At 36.5% G+C, this 18,772-nt stretch overlaps 1 protein-coding gene across 1 annotated transcript in view; it reads left to right on the plus strand.

Annotated features, from left to right (window-relative positions):
• LOC150091155 (uncharacterized) overlaps nucleotides 1–18,772 on the plus strand; it is a 1,391,089-nt gene that overhangs the window by 506,642 nt on the left and 865,675 nt on the right. Inside the window, exons 12-13 of the mRNA XM_090374518.1 lie at nucleotides 14,074–14,136; nucleotides 18,247–18,345. Of these exons, the coding sequence (XP_090230644.1) occupies nucleotides 14,074–14,136; nucleotides 18,247–18,345 (162 nt within the window). The remainder of the gene's footprint in view (nucleotides 1–14,073; nucleotides 14,137–18,246; nucleotides 18,346–18,772) is intronic.

Raw genomic sequence — 18,772 nt, forward strand, 5'->3', positions numbered from 1 at the left:
AGAATCTCGATAAAGTGTTATATGAATGGTTTCTGCTAAAACGAACGGAAGGTTTGGCAATTTCTGGGCCGATAATTATTGCCAAAGCAAGGTCTTTAAAGGAGCAAATGAACATTGAATCAGAGTGCACATTTAGTGATAGATGGCTTAGGAATTTCAAGACTTGTCATGGTATTAGACAGTTAGATATTGCTGGAGAAATACAGTTGGCTGATACACAAGCAGCAACAGAATATAGTGCATCCTTTGAAAAAAATTGTATCTGACTATGACCTTACAACCAATCAAATTTATAATGCTGCTGAAATAGCTGGGTACTGGAAGTGTTTGCCCACAAAAACGTTGGCTGGCAACCAAGAACAAAATGCAACAGGGTTTAAGCTTTATAAGGAAAGAGTAGGCATTCTTATATGTGCTAATTCTTCAGGTCAGCATAAAATTAAGCTTTTAGTGGTTGGTAAATTTCAGCGCCCATAGGCCTTTAAAGGAATTGTGCACTTACCTGTGACCTATAATGCCCAAAAGAATGCTTGGATGGACAAAGATATGTTTTGCAATTGGTTTGTTCATGATTTTGTTCCATCAGTTCATCAGAACTTGGGAAAATTGGGGAAGCCTGCAAATACAAAGTGCCTGCTACTTCTCGACAACTGTAGGGCCCACCTACGTGAATCAAAATTAGTGTCTGATTGCAGAAATATTTTTGCATGTTACTTGCACAAAACGTAACACCATTAATTCAACCCATGGATCAAGCAGTCATTAGAAACTTTAAATGTCACTATAAAAATGATTTTATGACGAAAATGATGCATAAGAATGTTGACCCTTCAGAATTTTAATGCAGTTTTACAATCAAAGATGCAACATTTTCACTCACGACTGCATGGAATGCAGTCAAGCCTATATCTTTTAAGAGCGAAAGTTATGGCCGAATGGGATGTTTGCAGATCTACAATCTGATCGAAACAAAGATTTTGAAGGATTTCACATAAAGCTGAAGGTATCTGAAGTGAAAGAACTGATGGAAACTGGTAAATTATATACGGAAGACAACCTTCTACACCAGTGCTTCTCAAATTTTTTGGATCACCGCCCCCCCCCCTAAAAAAAAACCCTGGCGAGGGCTTTTTTTTAGCCCACCAATATAAAGTGAAGCTAAATAACTGAAATGAATATTTGTCTGTTTGCCTTCAAAAACATAAATGCAGCCCTGCATGCATGTGTGTGAATTATAAAGAAAACTATTTACTGCACTTTATTCCTTCCTCCTAAATAATTACAACTACATAAATAAAGTCAGTTATAGTCACTTAAATTAAGTCATAAAAATTAAAGTTAATTACATAAATAAATCATGATATTAATGGAAATAGTTAATTATATTTTAATATTTAATGTGATGGATGAGCTTGGTGGAAATTTATTAGCTTATCAATATTAGGTTTAATATCTGTAAGTAGAAGTTGTAAATTGCCACGTTTAACAACATCCAGATTGTCAGTTGCTGACAAAACAATTTCTTTGTTTTGTCAGCAATTGAGATACAGCACTGAAACCGGTTTCGACTAGATATGATGTTGGAAAAGAAATAAGTAATTTTTTTTACAATTCCCCACAATGCAGGATAATGGTCAGGGATTTTCTTTTGTAACCAAAATTCCCGATATGAATTTTGAAATTTTGGCTTTAGTTCAACTTCATTTTGTAACTCAATCGATTCTTCTTCTACAAAACATTCACCATCGTCATTATTTAAAAAAGGATTTATAAACCAATCTGGAATTTTCAAATTAAGGAGATCTTCGAACCTTTCCTGCTTATCTCTGTGCAACATTTCTAGATGATTACAAAAAGTTAGTAGAGTTTCATCAGCTATTTTTTCTCTATTTCTGACAGATTTGGAAATTGATACAATTCACGTCCTCCTATGTTGTGCATAAAAAGCTTTAATTTTGAAATAAATGCTGAAATTTGAGTTTTCACCTTAATAAGAGTTACATCTTGAACTTGTAAATGTAAGTTCATTGAGTTGAATCTAGTAAATAAATCTGCAAGATAAGCATTATCAGTTTTCATTTTCTTGAGGTCATTACTAAGGTTGTTGTTCCTATCTTCAAAAAACTCGACAACAGTATCAAAGAGTTCATAAAATGTGTTGAGACAGTTGCCTTTTGACAGCCACCGAACCTCGGGGTGAAATAGAAATCGTTTAAAATCTTCACTGTTTTGATCACAAAGCTTTCAAAATATACAATCATTAATAAATTAAAGCACAAAGAATGTGCTTTAATTTTGTTTATAGCAGTAATAACAGTTTGTAGAGAATTGTGCAGTTAAATACCAAGTTTTTTCGCAACTAAATGCTGAAGGTGAATGACACAATGAACAGTAATAATATTTGGCACAGCATTTTTTAAATAAGCCATAAATCCCTTGTAATGGCCAATCATTGATAGTGCTGCATTCGTTGCACAAGCAAGTACATTTGTAAGTGGAATTTCCCTGTCTTTAAAAAACTTTTCAGGAACCTGAAATATAGACTCGCCTTTGGTATACGTTTCTAGATATCTTGCAAATAATAATTCTTCGTTCAACTTTTCATCTTTTATAAAATGTACGTATGCTAGTAGTAAAGATTCGTTACCTGGAAGAGTTGATTCATCTATTTGTAAGGCAAATTCTGTTGTTCGTAAAATGTTGCCTAGGATATTTTCTTTCTTTGGCCATTTCGTCTATCCATCTCTGAACTGTATCATTGCTAAGTGGAATAGATTTTATTATATCATGCAGTGAGTTATGTAAAACAGTACTGATAACTTCAGAAATTTCAGGCAAAATTAATTCTTCACCAAATGTATGAGGCTTACCAGCTTTTGCAATCAACAGTGAAATATTGTACGAGGCCCGCAAGCCATCGTTGTTTTGTTGCGACGCACAAGAAAACATGCTCAATAATGTTGGGTGCTTTTCAAATTTGTCACGTAGCTTTTGAAAGTAAGACAAGTCATTATTTGCCTTATCTGAATGCACCTTATTTAAGTGCTCCAGTAATCTGGAAGGCTATGAAGCCTTCCAGATTACTGTCACCCCCTTTCATTCCTAACGTCCCTATGGATAATTCAAACGCCCCCAAGGTGGGATATCGCCCACTTTGAGAAGCACTGTTCTACACAAACTTAATGCGAATGACATAGAAGAGTGGATACACATTGAAGATGATGTTGAAGTTGCAGTAACTTTCACTGATCAAGAAATTATTCAAAGCATTATAACTCCTGATAAGATAGAAGAGATTGTTCAGAAGAGATTATTCAGAAGCATCTGGTGAAGAAAACAACAAAGTTGAAGAAGAAAAGATATCTTGGGCTACTGCAGAAAAGTCCATTGAAACAGTTATTAGATTTATGGAACAGAACCATAGCTTCATTCTACAGGACGTCGTGCATGTGCACATGGTGCTTTATAATATAATACAAACAAATTACAAAGTCGTAAACAAGATGTTTTATGAAAGTATTTAAAGAAAGCAATAGAAGCGTCAAGCAGTGCAGCAGTTTGATTAGAAGCTGCAAGTGTTCCATCCACAAGCAGTTCAACAGACATAACAGGAATCGTGGAAAAGAACAAATAAATATTTGTTTGTTTTTCTAACTTTGTATTTTTTATGAAAATGTTTCATTAATAAACTAAAACAAATAATTAATTTTTATAAAATATGTATCTTCTGCTTTCATTTATATACTGTATTTTTCTTTTACATTGTTCATTTTTAAACATGATTTCAAGCATTACACAGTTTTTTTTTTTTTTTTTTTTTTGTGGTGAAAATTTTTGTTTACATCTTTGTCAGTTGTTGACTTTATTTTTCTTTAAACTGCTTGTTTCGATAAATGAAGTATGCTTTATTTGCTAATGAATAAATTCTCAAAATTTACATGGCATATATATGTGTGGTATATATATTTATTTATATATATATATATATATATATATATATATATACATATACACACACACATATATATACACACACATATAATTATAATTATTGAAAAAGTAAAGAAAGTTAATATTTATGAGTCAATGCAGTTGCAAGCAATCATGCAATGCACCCATAATGTCTATAATATTACGGATAATATAAAGAAAATAAATCCAACAATAATACCATCAGGGACCTAAGACAACGCAAAAAAAAAAAAAAAAAATTATTATCGCTTTTTACCGACAATCTAGATGACGTCAACTGGGGCCATCCACCCAGAATGAAGGCAAAAACGACAAGGTTCTCTGTTTCTGTGATGATCAATATATGCTAAGTAATTTAAATCTAAACCAAATGTAAACCGGTATAGGCCGAAAATAAATCGAATATAAATCGAAAGATGATAATAAAATTTAGAAATATTAGAATCAAAGGTAAGAAATATAAGTAAAATATAAATGTAAGCATATATTAATCATCGTTGACCCGACAGAGAACGTAATTTAATGATTAAAATAAGATTAAATATATAATACATACTACATTTGACCGTATCTAGGACATAATGTAATAGTCGTCAAAATAATATGTGGTGCCCCCTATGTGATGGATACGGTAAAAATAAATAATTAATTAAATTAAATTAACGCATAGAGAAACATGCAGATAGTAAGAAGAAAAACTAAAGGAGTAGGAATAATAGAACCTGAACTCCACAAAGGCGAAAAATAGTGGTATAGATAAGAAATAGTTTCTCCTACATCCTCGGATTGCCCTAATAATTTCGGAGAAATAAAAATAAAGAGTGTAGGACAGTTTAAAGACATTACAAGATATAAGTTGTGGCTCGGGTATGCCCGGGATCGCAAACCCGTTCCTATAGTAGGACCCTGAGCTGAATTTGCATGTTATCTCAGCGTGAATTTAAGTAAATTTAAATAAATTTAACTATATATTAGAATATATAGTTAAATTTGCTGGCCACGTCACCACCATACATCACAGCCACAAACGTCAACAAACAATTAACCACGTGTCTCACGTACCATCCTGGCAGTGCATCTCTATTCTAACTGCCATTCAAAGTATTTTAATCTGATGAAGGCTGCCACCCAGCCGAAAGCTAATTCATTTATCATAATTTTAATGCTCTGTGTAACAAAAATAAATAAATTATGAATCCAGAGCACACAGGCGTGTTTTATTATATATATTAACTATATATTTAAAAAAAAAAAAAAAAAAAAAAAAAAAAAAATGATACACTCTAATTTGCAAGCCGGTGGGTACAAGTTTTCTATGCCGTAAGACACCAAGAATGCAAAGTGTATCCTATATTTTACTTATATTTCTTACCTTTGATTCTAATATTTCTAAATTTTATTATCATCTTTCGATTTATATTGGATTTATTTTCGGCCTATACCGGTTTACATTTGGTTTAGATTTAAATTACTTAGCATATATTGATCATCACAGAAACAGAGAACCTTGTCGTTTTTGCCTTCATTCTGGGTGGTTGGCCCCAGTTGACGTCATCTAGATTGTCAGTAAAAAGCGATAATAATTTTTTTTTTTTTTTTTTTTTTGCGTTGTCTTAGGTCTCTGATGGTATTATTGTTGGATTTATTTTCTTTATATTATCCGTAATATTACACACACATATATATACACACATATATATAAATTTAAAACTTTTTAAATTCTGTACAGTGGAATCAACTGATGATGTTACCAACGTTGAATTCTAAACGGGAAGCCTTCAGGACTTAATCTTTGTCCAAGGATGCAAAGAAAAAAACAGCAAAGAGTTCTTTACTTTGTAAACTCTAGAAGGAAAAAGATGAATCAGATTGGTCGACTTGACATAGATGGGTTGACTATTGATGATCTTGCTTAGGTAGCTGATAAACTGAATGAGTATTTTGCATCTACATTCACACACGAGGAGTTATTCAATGAGGGGAGTGCCAGAGGTTTTTGAAATGCTAATAACAGGGGGCTAAGCAATTTTGTGATAACTGAGAGCAAAGTGGAGGAGAAATTGTTGAAGCTAAACATAAGGAAGGCACCTGAGGTGGACGGAATCCATCCAGTTATGTTAAAGGAGGCAGCAAAGGAAGTAAGTAAACCCTTATCCATAATTATGAGCGCTTCCTTGGACTTAGGGGAGGTCCCCCATGGACTGGAGGTGTGCAAATGTATCACCAATTCACAAGGGGTTTCAAAAGGTGACACAGTAACTACAGACCTGTTAGTTTAACTTTTGTTCCAGGGAAAATAATGTAATCACTGATTAAAGAAGCATTGCAGGATCATCTAGACAAGACTGCAATAATAGTTAAGACACAGCATGAGTTTGTTAGAGGGAGATCTTGTCTGACCAATTTGATTGCTTACAGTGATGTGGTTACAAAGGAACTGAATGCCGAAAATAATTTTGATATCATGTTACTTGGATTTCAGGAAAGCTTTTGATACTGTTGCAAATGGAAGACTGTTGTACAAATTGGAGAGGTATGGCATTAAGGGTAAGTTGCTACAATGGATAAAGGGATGGTTGAGTGGGAGACAACAGAGAGTGATAATCAATGGACACTGCTCTTTGTGGACGAATGTCATTAGTGGAGTTCCCCAGAGTACGGTTTTGGGCCCACTGTTGTTTTGTGTGTATATCAATGATATTGATGAAGTTATATCAGGTTTAATGTCCAAGTTTGCAGATGATACAAAGGTTGGCAGGGTTGTTAACGACAGTAAAGATAGTATGCTACTCTGACTGGATCTAGATAAGTGGGGAAAATGGGTTGAGAAGTGGCAACATTGACAAATGCAGAGTACTGCATATGGGTAGCAATAACCGAAGAGAAACGTACCAACTGTGTGGTACTACACTCAGGGAAGTGGAAAGTGAAAAATTCCTGTGGGTAATTGTGCAGTCAAATATGAAGTTCGCTGAGCAGTGCAGACGATACAAAAGTTCGCTGAGCAGTGCAGACGATACAAACAGATGTGCAGAAATTTGTCTTTAGTCAGTGGATAGTTGATTGGTGGAACAGGCTTCCATCTTTTGTTGTGGAAGCTAATAGCCTAAATAAATTTAAGGCTTAGCTGGACAGGCATTTGGAACGAATGGAATGTGAAATGGGAGAGTTTTTTTTTTTTTTTTGCTTTTTTGCTTTTTTGAATCGTACGCCTCTACTAATGCTAATGCTAACAGAGTTATCCTGCTTAAATCCATATTATCTATCTGGCTGATTGCTTGCTTCACTGTAATATGTTGATATCCTGTTATTAATGAGTCTTTTGTATATTTTTCCCAATACTGTGGAAAGGGCTAGTGGTCTGTATGGCTTTGGTTCTGTAGGTGGTTTCTCAGGGTTCTTAAGAATCAACCTGAGTACTGCAATTTTCCATATCTTAGGAAATTTGCCTTCTATTAAACAATGGTCATACAGTTCTGTGAGTTGTCTGGTGCTATTTCTGCAAATTTCTTGATAATTTCTGCCTCTAGGAGATCATGCCTAGTGCATTTATTATTCTTAATTTTGAATAGAGCAGTTTCCAGTTCTTCAGTTGTGAATAATGGTTCTGTGTTGGCATTTTCATTAATTATGACACTCTGAGTAGGGGAATAATCTCCAGTCTCAGTCTGGAATAGATTATCAAAGATGTTGTTGATAAACTCTGCCCAACAGAAGGCTTGTATTCCATCTGGTCTTATTGTGGTCTCAACTACGTCTCTTCTTGGCAGCTTGTAGTTGACTATACTGGTTTACAGTGTATCTGGGGTTTGAATAAAAGTATGTGGCAGTTATGTATGCATTTTTACTGATTACTAAACTGAAGTTGTTTCTATCATGAAAGATTTTTCACAATTCATTAACAAAATATTACCTAGGTATTATACGCAAATTTATACATAACTATAGTTTCTGCAATGGTTTACAAGTTTTATACCCCTATATTTGTAATCCGTATCAAATATTTGCCTCAAATTCAACAGATTGTGCATGTTTAATCTGTAACTACACACACTGCAAGGTAGCCGACCTTGACTCAGGAAGGTTATGTTATTTGGTTTTTAGGAGCATTAGCAACTAAGGCCATATTGCTCCGGCGATATGCGGTGGTCATTTCTTGACCTTTCCGCATCCTCTGTATTTGGTGGTCATGGGCTAGAACCCCGGTCTTATTAAGAAGTGTGTGTGTGCTGAGCACTGCTGCTCCTGCCCACCTGGCTACGGAGGTGTCCCCCAGGAAGGTAGATGGCCGCCTACCCCACTCTTCTGGCCCATCTGTAATTTCCAGAATTTTATTTTCCGATAGGAGTCTGGGAGACTCCTGTGTGCAGTTACAGGTTAAACTTGTCTGAGCATGCACTCACTTGTTTGTACAGTCCACTCAACCACAGAGCCTATATAAGTGGCACATCCCTTATGCAGTCACAGTACTCCAGTAAAAACCGTCGTGAGCTCTCATTGTGTGTTAGTTTTCTTTTAGTATGGCAACCAGAAAGTGTATAAACAGTCCCAACATATTTTGTTACATGTGTGGTTGTTTTGTTCCTGTAAAGCAGAGGTGAAATTTTACCGATTTTGTAAAAAAATCATATTATGCATACTTTGACATAAAACTAGGCGACGAAGATAAATCGTGGGCACCGCTTAAAGTATGCCATACATGTGTCGAACATCTTAGAAAATGGAGTCAAGGAAAAAGGTGTGCTTGCCATTTGCTATTCCTATGGTGTGGCACGAGCCAGTAAGCCATGCTGAATGTTACTTTTGTGTATGTGATGTTAAAGGTTATAATTCAAAAAAATAAAAAGGACATCAAATATCAGATCTACTGTCAGCCATAAGACCGGTTCCTCATGGACTTGATTTGCCTATAAAACCTCCACCAGAAACTTTGGAGTCCACATTTTTTTCCACTGAAGCAGAAGTTAAAGAGGTTAGTGAAGAGGAATGTTATCCACCAGAAAATATTTTAGCGGCACAGCAATTCATGCAAGTAGAACTGAACAATTTAATAAGGGACTTTGGTCTTCCAAAGTATGCAGCTGAAATTCTGGAATCCAGACTTCAAGCAAATAACTTACTTGCTCCAGGTACATCATTTTCCTGGTACAGAAATCGTGAAAGGGAGTTTATACAGTATTTTTCACAAGAAGGTCCTCTCATATATTGCAGGGATGTCGCCTAGTTTTATAAGTGCCTAGTTTAAAAGGTGTTCTCTTGTCTAATGGAGATAAGTACACATCTTTGCCAGTTGCTCATTCAGTCTACTTAAAAGAAACTTATGACAATCTAAAGTTGCTTCTGGAGAAAATTAAATATCAAGATCACGAATGGCAACTATGTGGAGACTTAAAAGTGTTATTTATGTTGTTGGGACAATAGTTTGGGTATACTGAGATATATATTTATTTATATACAGGGTGTCTCAAAAATATTAGTACAAACATGTAGGTGAGCTAGGTAACATCTAAAGGAATGTGAATCGCATAGGAACCCATTACCGGAAACATCACCGTAAGTTGGTACACGGCGCTGTTCATCAGTTTGCGAAAGGTAAAATTTCTGGTTTATTCATTCAAGCAGTAGTCACCGCACGAAGAGCATGCATCGATATACGAACTGTGTGCTGGCAGACATGTACCTAGTGTATGGATTAGCAGAGGGCAGTGGTTGAGCCACTCAACAAATTTATGGAGAACGCTTCCCAGACAGACATGTACCGGAACACCGTTTGTTTGCGCGTGTGCATCAAAATTTGTACGATTATGGGTCACTTAGAGGTAACAGGAGTAGTGTGGGCAGACCACGTTTGATGCGAATTCCCTCCATGGACGAAAGTGTGTTGAATGCCGTCCAGAATAATCCTACTACCAGCACACGTGCCGTTGCCTCTGCCTTAGGATTGTCTCGTTGCCGTTTACAGCGGGTCTGGCATGACGATTCTTTACACGCCTTTCATCTCCAAAGGGTTCAGTTACTGCTCCTGCAAAAGCCACACAAGTCATCCTGCTTGTGTGGCTTTTGCACAGTGGTTTCTCCAAGGAAGTGTTCAAGACTTGAATTTTCCAGCCTATGTTTTATTCACAGATGAGGCTTATTTAACTCGGGAAAGCTTATTCAATCAGCACAACTGATGTGTGGGCTCATGACAACCCACACGGTGTGCGCCCCCATCCGGCACAAGATTGCTTCACAATAAATGTGTGGGGAGGTATGGTCGGTGACTACTTAGTCGGCCCATACCTGTTACAATCCCACACGAACTCCGCTAAATATCGGATCTTTCTTGAACAAGTTCTACCAGGGTTACTTGACGATGTTCCAGCAAATGTGAGATGCAACATTTGGTTTCAACATGACGCGGCGCTTGCCCATTATGGAAGGTGTGTTCATGACCATTTGAACAGGCATTTTGGGTGTCGATGGATTGGCCGTGGTGGATCCGTTGCCTGGCCCCCACGCTCACCTGATTTATCAAGCCTTGATTTCTTTCTGTGGGAGGCCCTCAAATCTATCGTGTATGAATCGCCTGTGGAGATGGAAAGTATCTTCTGGCGAGACTCGTCTGCACTGCTGCTACTGTCAAAGAAACTCCAGGTGTGTTTGTCTGTGTCCGCCAATCCATGCCGCGTCGGTGTCACGAATGCATCGCATCTCATAGTGGAACCTTCGAGCATCTGTTGTAACATCATGAAATGCATCCATCTCATACTCCATTGTTAATATTATGTCAAATAAATGTTTGCCACTAATTACTGTCTTGTGTCATTTCTGCTTCTTGTGCCCTCTGCTACTACTTTCCCTTGACATTTCCGGTTATGGGTTCCTATGCAATTCAAATTCCTTTAGATGTTACCTACCTCCCCTAAACTTTTGTACCAATATTTTTGAGACATCCTGTATTTATATATATATATATAAAAATATTTATTTATATAATAATTTGACAAGGTAATATTTTTAAAGGTTATCAGAAACTGTTGTTTTTTTTTATTTTAACTTTTTTCTGGTGCAGTATAGCCACAGTCGTTTTTGCACCAGTAAAATCAGAATCAATCAAACTAGACCTCTTTGCTGTACTCTAGATTTGAAATTACTGGTTTTGAAATTACAAATTTTTACTGATTGCCGGATTCACACAATATCATAAATGGCATCAAATTCTTCATTAGGTAGCGGTTTCTTTTCTTTGCTGAACTTTAATATCATTCCAGGTTTTGGCAGCTGCTGATCTTATTTTTAAAAACTGCTCAAGAATTGCCAATAAACTGTTTTCCAAAGAGTTTTAGAATCTAAAATTAACATCTTTTCATGACCATTAGCATTAGCATTAATAGAAGCATATGATGCTAGAAAGTAAGCTTATGTAGCATCAGCTAAAAAAAAAAAAAAAAAACCGTCCCATTTCACCCATCTGTTCACTCCAAACGTTTGTCTAGTTCAGCCTTGAATTTATTTAAGCTGTCAACTTCCACAACAACAGTTGGAAGTTTGTTCCAGCAATTAACCATCCACTGGCTAAAGACAAATTTCCACACATCTATTTTACAACTGTCTTTCCTCAATTTGAATTTATGACACCCTCAAGTGTGGAATCTGAGCAAGAGGAAGAATCCAATCAGCATCAAGCTTGCTCAAACCATTCAAGGTCTTAAATCCCTCAATCAGATCACCTCGTAGTGCCTAGGTTACCAAGGAGGTGCTGTTACCATGAAAGGCTTAAGGTTTGCAATTTTGAGAACTTTAGCCTTTCTTGGTAATAGCAACCCCTTGTTCCACTCACTAATCTCGTTGCCCTTCTCTGTACTCGTTCCAGCAGCTCTACATTTTTCCTAAAATGAGGCCTCCAGACCTGTATGCAGTACTCAAGGTGTGACCTGTCCTTTATACAAAGGGATAATCACCTCCTTATTTCTGGTAGCAAAATTCCTACATGAGCTACTTTTGCAGCCTGTTTGCACTGTTCATAAAACTTCATATCTGACTGTATAATTATCACCAGGTGTTTTTCATTCTCCACTGTCCTGAGAGTAGTACTGCGCAGGTGGTATGGTACTCTGGGCTTACTGCTACCCATATGCAGCACTTTGCATTTGCCAATGAACTTCATTTGCCACTTCTTAGTCCATCTGCCCAACTTTACCAGATCCTGTTGCATTAGCGTACCATCCTTACTGTCATTAACAACCCTACTAACCTTCATATCATCTGAAAACTTGGACATTAAGCCTGATATATCTTCATCAATATCATTGATAAAAAAAAAACAATGGGCCCAACATGGAGGAACTAATGTTATTAGTCCACAAAGAGCAATGTCCATTGATTACCACTCTCTGTTTTCTCCCACTCAACAAATCCATGTTGGATCTGAACTATAAGTATAATCTTGTCTAGATGATCCTGGAGTACTTTTTTAACCAGTGACTCCATTATTTTCTCAGCCGACCGGGCTAGCCGAGTGGGTAAAGTACCTGCCCGGCAACCCAAAGGTCGCGGGTTCGATTCCCGCCTCGGGCTTGGATCAAAGTACTGCAAAAACCTTGGGAGGTGCAATATGGCCACAGAAGCCGATGCGCCAACAACTACCAAATCAAAAAAAAAAAAAAAAAAAAAATTATTTTCTCAGAACAGATGTTAATCTAACAGGTCTGTAATTACTCTTATCACCTTTTGATCCACCTTTGTGAATTGGGGATACATTTGCACATCTCCAGTCCATGGGGATATTCCCTGAATCCAAGAATGTCCTCATAATCATGGGTTTTTAATTATTGCTGACTGACACAATATATATATCGTAAATGTCCTCCAATTTGTTCATTAGGTAGAGGTTTCTTTTCTTTGCTGATCTTTAATATCAGTCAAAGTTTTGGCAGTTGCTGATCTTATTTCTGAAAATTGCTCAAGAATTGGCAATAAACTGTTTTCCAAAGCACCATGTTCTGCTTTCATGTAATTTAAAAAATTTCATTCTTCAGTTGTGAATTTCTAAATAACCTTCCAATTCTTCCTTACCTTATTGAGAGTTTTATTAATATCTGGGATCATTTTAATGCCTTCTTCATCTACATTATAAATGTTGTAATTGATGGCAGTTTCCTCAGTTACTTCCTCAGTTTCATTTGCTGTGCCCAACTAGCCATGAGCATAACATAAATGATTTTTTTTTTCCCCCACACCTAACACTAGGAGCCGCTAGTGTTCCCCCACATAAGTATACCGGCACCCCACCATATTGCTCTTTTGGTCAGTCTTACAAAGTAACGGTAAGTTAGTTTCTTCTGGCCTATACTGATATTCCTTATTTTATCCAGTTTTTCAATTCTTTTCACTTGCTTCTGTAAGGTCATCCATGATCTGTATGCACTACATATTATAATCCTTTATAAACTTAATGCAAAATTCATATCTAAATTTGCCTTCACAGCACGTGGCAACCACACGTGCACAATAGCTTACAGATCATGTTGGAAACAGAAGCAAGAGCATTGCTGTCTTTTTCATAATTTCGGTGGATGACCTCTGATGATGACACTGAAATTGTGAGAGACACCGCAATGTTATTCCATTTTAGTCACTTTTTCACTTCTTATTTTAATCTCCAGTCCATTTCTTCCTCTTTTTCATTCCATATGTCGCTCCCAGTGTATACCATATTTTCATTAGACTTAAACCAATTATCTACGCGTTCTACTTACAATATTATATATATACACATTATGGCTGTAGGGTATGTTTTGCTATTGCAGTGTCCCTGATCCATAAGCTATATTACCATTATTATTTTTTTCATACAGGCACTTCCCCCTATATTAATTAGCTTCTTAGTACCATTATTCGTTACTATATATATATATATATATATATGAAAATATGTATTACTTATTTTTATTTTTAGTGTAAATATGTGATGTATACTTGTGTATTATACTTGTGCATTAGGTGAGATTTGAGATTTCAGTGCACTGAATTGGTAATAATTGCATTTCCAAATATCAGTGTGAGGATGTGTACAATATGGATGGTCATTAAGTGCAGTTTATTCTTACCTATTTGCAGGGTCCTCAAGGCCTTTCTGGACCAAAAGGAGAAAAGGGTGAACATGGAACAGAAGGACCAAGGGTAGGTATATTTGTTATTATTATTATTACATCATATTTATTAAAATATAATTAGTTTTAATAATGATAAATAAAATACCTTTGTCTCACACAGTTTTTAAATTCTATATGGGACCAACTGATGATGGTCATCAGCAAATTCTAAATAGAGAGTGTTCAAGGAATTAATTAAAGAAACTATCGGCTTTTCATACCAACTAAGAAATAGTCTTCAAGGTATAAGCCTAGATGGATGTATGATGAACTGATAAAACTCATGGCAGAGTTTTGGCAGAAGAAAAGTGCATGGATGCATATAAAGTATTGGGTGACATGGAGGCCTATGGTAGATATAAACTAGTCTGTAGTCAAGTCACAGAGAAGGTTAGTCAAGTGAAGGCAGATTATGAGAAATCTTTGGTGGAGGATGTAAAGAAAAACAGCAAAAACCTCTTTACTTTCGTAAACACTGGAAGGAAGGATATGAATCAAATTGGTTTGGTTCCCTCGATATTGATGGTTTAGCTGTTGATGATCAGGTAGCTGACAAAATCAGTGAGTATTTTGCATTCAAATCACACATGAGGAAATTTTCTAGGGAAGTGGAGGCCATAAGTTTATCAAACTCTAACAGGGAGCTGAATGATTTTGTAATAACTGGGAGGAAAGTGGAAGAGAAATCGTTGAAGTTAAACATAAGAAAGGCCCCTGGGGGCGGCTCCTCCATAGCCGGGTGGGAAGGAGCAGCAGTGCGTAGCACACGCTTCTTGATTAGACCGGGGTTAGAGCCCGTCACCACCAAATACGGAGGATGCGGAAAGGTCAGGGAATAACCACCGCATATTCACGGAGCAATATGGCCATAGTTGCTAATGCTCCTAAAAACCAAATAACAAACAAAGCCCCTGGGGTGGATGGAATTTATCCAATTATATTAAGGGAGGCAGCAAAGGAAGTAAACAAACCCTTAGCCATAATTATGAGAGCATCCTTGGATTTGGCAGAGGAGATGTGCTAATGTATCTTCAATTCACCAGGGTTGGGGGTCTAAGATTGACATGAGTAATTACATACCTGTTATTTTAACTTCTAATCCAGGGAAAATAATGGAGTCACTGGTAAAAGAAGTAATGCAGTATCATCTGGACGAGGCAACAATTATATTTCAGACAAAGAATGGGTTGGTTAAGGGTAAATCTTGTTGGACCAGTTTGATTGGATACTACGTGACACAAAGGAACTGAATGCAAAAAATAATTTGATGTCATATACTTGGATTTCAGGAAAGCTTTTGAAACTGTTGCACATTGAAGAGTGTTGTTCAAATTGGAGCAATATGGCATTAAAGACAAGTTGCTACTATGGATAAAGGGATGGTTGAGTAATCATATTGTTGAAGGCGTATCAGGCTTAATGCCCAAGTTTGCAGATCCTTCAAAGGTTGGCAGAGTGGTTAATGACAGTATCCTATTGCAACAGAATCTAGAAAAGTTAGGCAGATTGGTTGGAAATGGTAATTGAAATTTTAATTTTTATAAATGCAAAGTACTGCATATGGGTAACCCCAGAGTAACTTACCACTGTATAATACTACCCTGAGGATTAAGTACTCATTAACCCTAGTTTTAATCTTTTATATTCTTGCTTATTTAGCTTAACAATTATGCATTAGTATTTAAATTTAGATTACATACCATTGTATCGCTCCCCCCGGGTATGTGAGAAAAGGTGAATGAGTGAGTGGCAGGGAAAAAAAAAAATATATATATATATATATATATATATAAACTAACTGAAAAAAAAATTTATATATATTATAAAATATAAGAAAAAAGTATAAAAATAGAATGCAAGTAGTGTGAGAATGCAGATTATGAATGAAGTAGATATGTCTCTTCTACCCCCCACTGCCAGCTAACATATGCTATCCCCGCAGCAGGATGGGCAGTTTGACCCTCCTACTGGAATCGACACAACACTGCAATTGGCAATCTGAACTGGGTACTAAAACCTGGTTCCCTTTAAAACCCCATCCCTTAGCAGGGGAGGGAAGAGACAGGTTTCTGTCCCCTCCCCTCCCTGCCTCATCCCAACTGACCTATTTGGGGTTGCCTTCTCTGTCTTCTCCATCCTTCTACCTCTTTCCCCACAGTCTTCAGGCGCCTCCGTAGCCAGGTGGGAAGGAGCAGCAGTGCGTAGCACACGCTTCTTGATTAGACCGGGGTTCGAGCCCGTCACCACCAAATACGGAGGATGCGGAAAGGTTAAGGAATGACCGCCGCATATCCTGGAGCAATATGGCCTTAGTTGCTAATGCTCCTAAAAACCAAACAACAACAACAACCCCACAGTCTTCACCCCCCCCATTCTAACTAAATTGACCTTGTACGCCCCTAACAATGCCGCCAAATTCTAATCAACGTCTAAATTATATCGCTTTCTCGTAAATCTCTAGTTTTTCTAGTTTTTTCTAGTTTCTAGTTTTTATATATATATATATATCAGCCTTGCCACTGAAATCCTTGGAAATTAGTTGGCCTGCCAGAGTACTTAAATAATCTGCTGGGTGCCTGACCTGCCTCCTTGCAAAGTGTGGGCAACGGTGGGTCCCAATAGTGGGCCCAAAGGCTAAATGGTCAGAGAAACAACAGAACATAACAGTACACAACAAACTACCCCCCCCCACACACTTTTTAATCTCTCGCCTCCACAGAGTTCTGTGTCACGTGTACAAAGAATACAACGTGGAGATGGGAGAACCCCTGATGCTGTCAGACAACTAACAAATTTACACACTGAGGATAGTGGAAAAATAAAAAGACCTGGGGTAATTGTGCAGTCAGATAGGCTGCCAGGACAGCTCATGGCACTTTATTATTATTATTATTAGCTGTATGGTGCAAGGAAGCCTGAGGCTTATGCTGCACCAGCCAAAAAGAGAGAGAGAGAGAGAGAGAGAGAGAGAGAGAGAGAGAGAAGTAGGAGGGAATCACCAAAAAAGAGAAGAATGATGTTATCCAGCCCGAGACCCTGGGGTGTTGCCAAGCCCATACTCACCAGATGTGAGCCCTGGGGTTGTATCAGTGATATACAGGAATATTACTAGCGGGGATGAGAGGGTAATTATCGCATTATAAAAGATGTGGTCAGGCTAAACTTGAGTACTTCGTACAGGTCTGGAGGCTTCATTTTAGGAAGGGTGTATAGCTGCTGCAAAGTAGGGCAAGGAGATTGGTAAGTGGAATAAAGGGTGCTCTTACCAAGAAAGGCTTAAGTTCTGCAAATTGTAGCATCTGGAGACTTGCCAGGTGATATCATCGAAGTGTTTAAAGCCATGAATGTTTTGAGCAAGCTCAGTGCTGATGGGGTGCATTATTTCTCAGCCCACACATGTGAGAGAGCACAAATTCAAATCGATGAAGGATGGTTGCAGAACAGATGTGTAGAAGTTTGTATTTAGTCAGCAGGTAGTTGATTGCTGGAACAAACTTTCATCTCTTGTTGTGGAAGTTGATAGTTTAAATAAATTCAAGGAAGAATTAGCAAACTATTGGAGGGTTTAAATAGGTGAAATAGGAGGTATAATTTTGTTTTTTCTGACTGATGCTGTATATGTTTGTTTGCCTTCTTGCTTCCTTTGCAAAGAAAACTAGTGCTCTACTTTTTTAATTAATTCTGATGCAAAATAAATAAAAAGGTAGTACTACTTTTTAAAATAATTTTAGAGTCAGAAGAAAAGAACTCCTTAGAGATTGTTTTAATAGTCATGAAAAAGATACCTTTGTATCTTTTTTGGGGACTCTAATGATTTAAGAGAATCGTGTAGTGATATCAACCTCACCAGTTATGATATTGCTTTACAGTTAAATGGCAGCTATTCATGAGAGTAAGGGAAGTACTGTTTATTTTTATTGAATGCCAAGAAAATTTCAAGAAGTACGGTGCAAATCTTTTTTGGTTACATCTTTTTATTTTCTTTTTACTTATTTTAGCCATAATTTTTTGCAAATTAAAGTGAATGAATTCACTTATGAATTCAAAAATTTTTACATTAAAGAAGAGGAAATATATATTTCTAAAATGAATATATTTATGAAGATTTAAATTAAAGGATAGTTAATTTTTGATTTAGGGTAAACGAGGGAAACAAGGATACCCTGGTTCATCTGGTGAAAAGGGACAAAAGGGGGAACCTGGATACACTGGTCAGAATGGTAGAATTGGATCTAAAGTAAGTTACTGATCTTGAAACTTGCAGATTTTAACGAAAGTTAAATATTTCATGCTATATTTTAGTGATACTTGCAGGTCAAGGATTATTTTTTTTTTTTACCAGCACTTACTGAAACTATTATTCAAATTATGTAACTTCTTTGAGAAAAATTTTAGAATTCAAGGTTACTGAGTATTTCAGTTTATAATCTATTTATGCATTAGCTATTTTCAAATTTCAGTAATAAAAGTTTGTAATACATTTTGTTTATCTGTATTTCTGCCTTCTGTATAAATTTTAGTATGCTGCTTTTTTTATTCTAAATATACGGTAAGTAAATATGCAATGATACTTTGTATGATTTATGAAAAGTGTTTTATTTCTGTACATAATAGAGAATGTTTCAAGCAGATAATAAGGTAAAAATATCACAAATGAGTAAGTA

This window comes from Mastigoproctus giganteus, chromosome 1, assembly GCF_048544385.1.
Source record: "Mastigoproctus giganteus isolate SK-2022 chromosome 1, ASM4854438v1, whole genome shotgun sequence".
Classification (NCBI taxonomy): Eukaryota; Metazoa; Arthropoda; class Arachnida; order Uropygi; family Thelyphonidae; genus Mastigoproctus; species Mastigoproctus giganteus.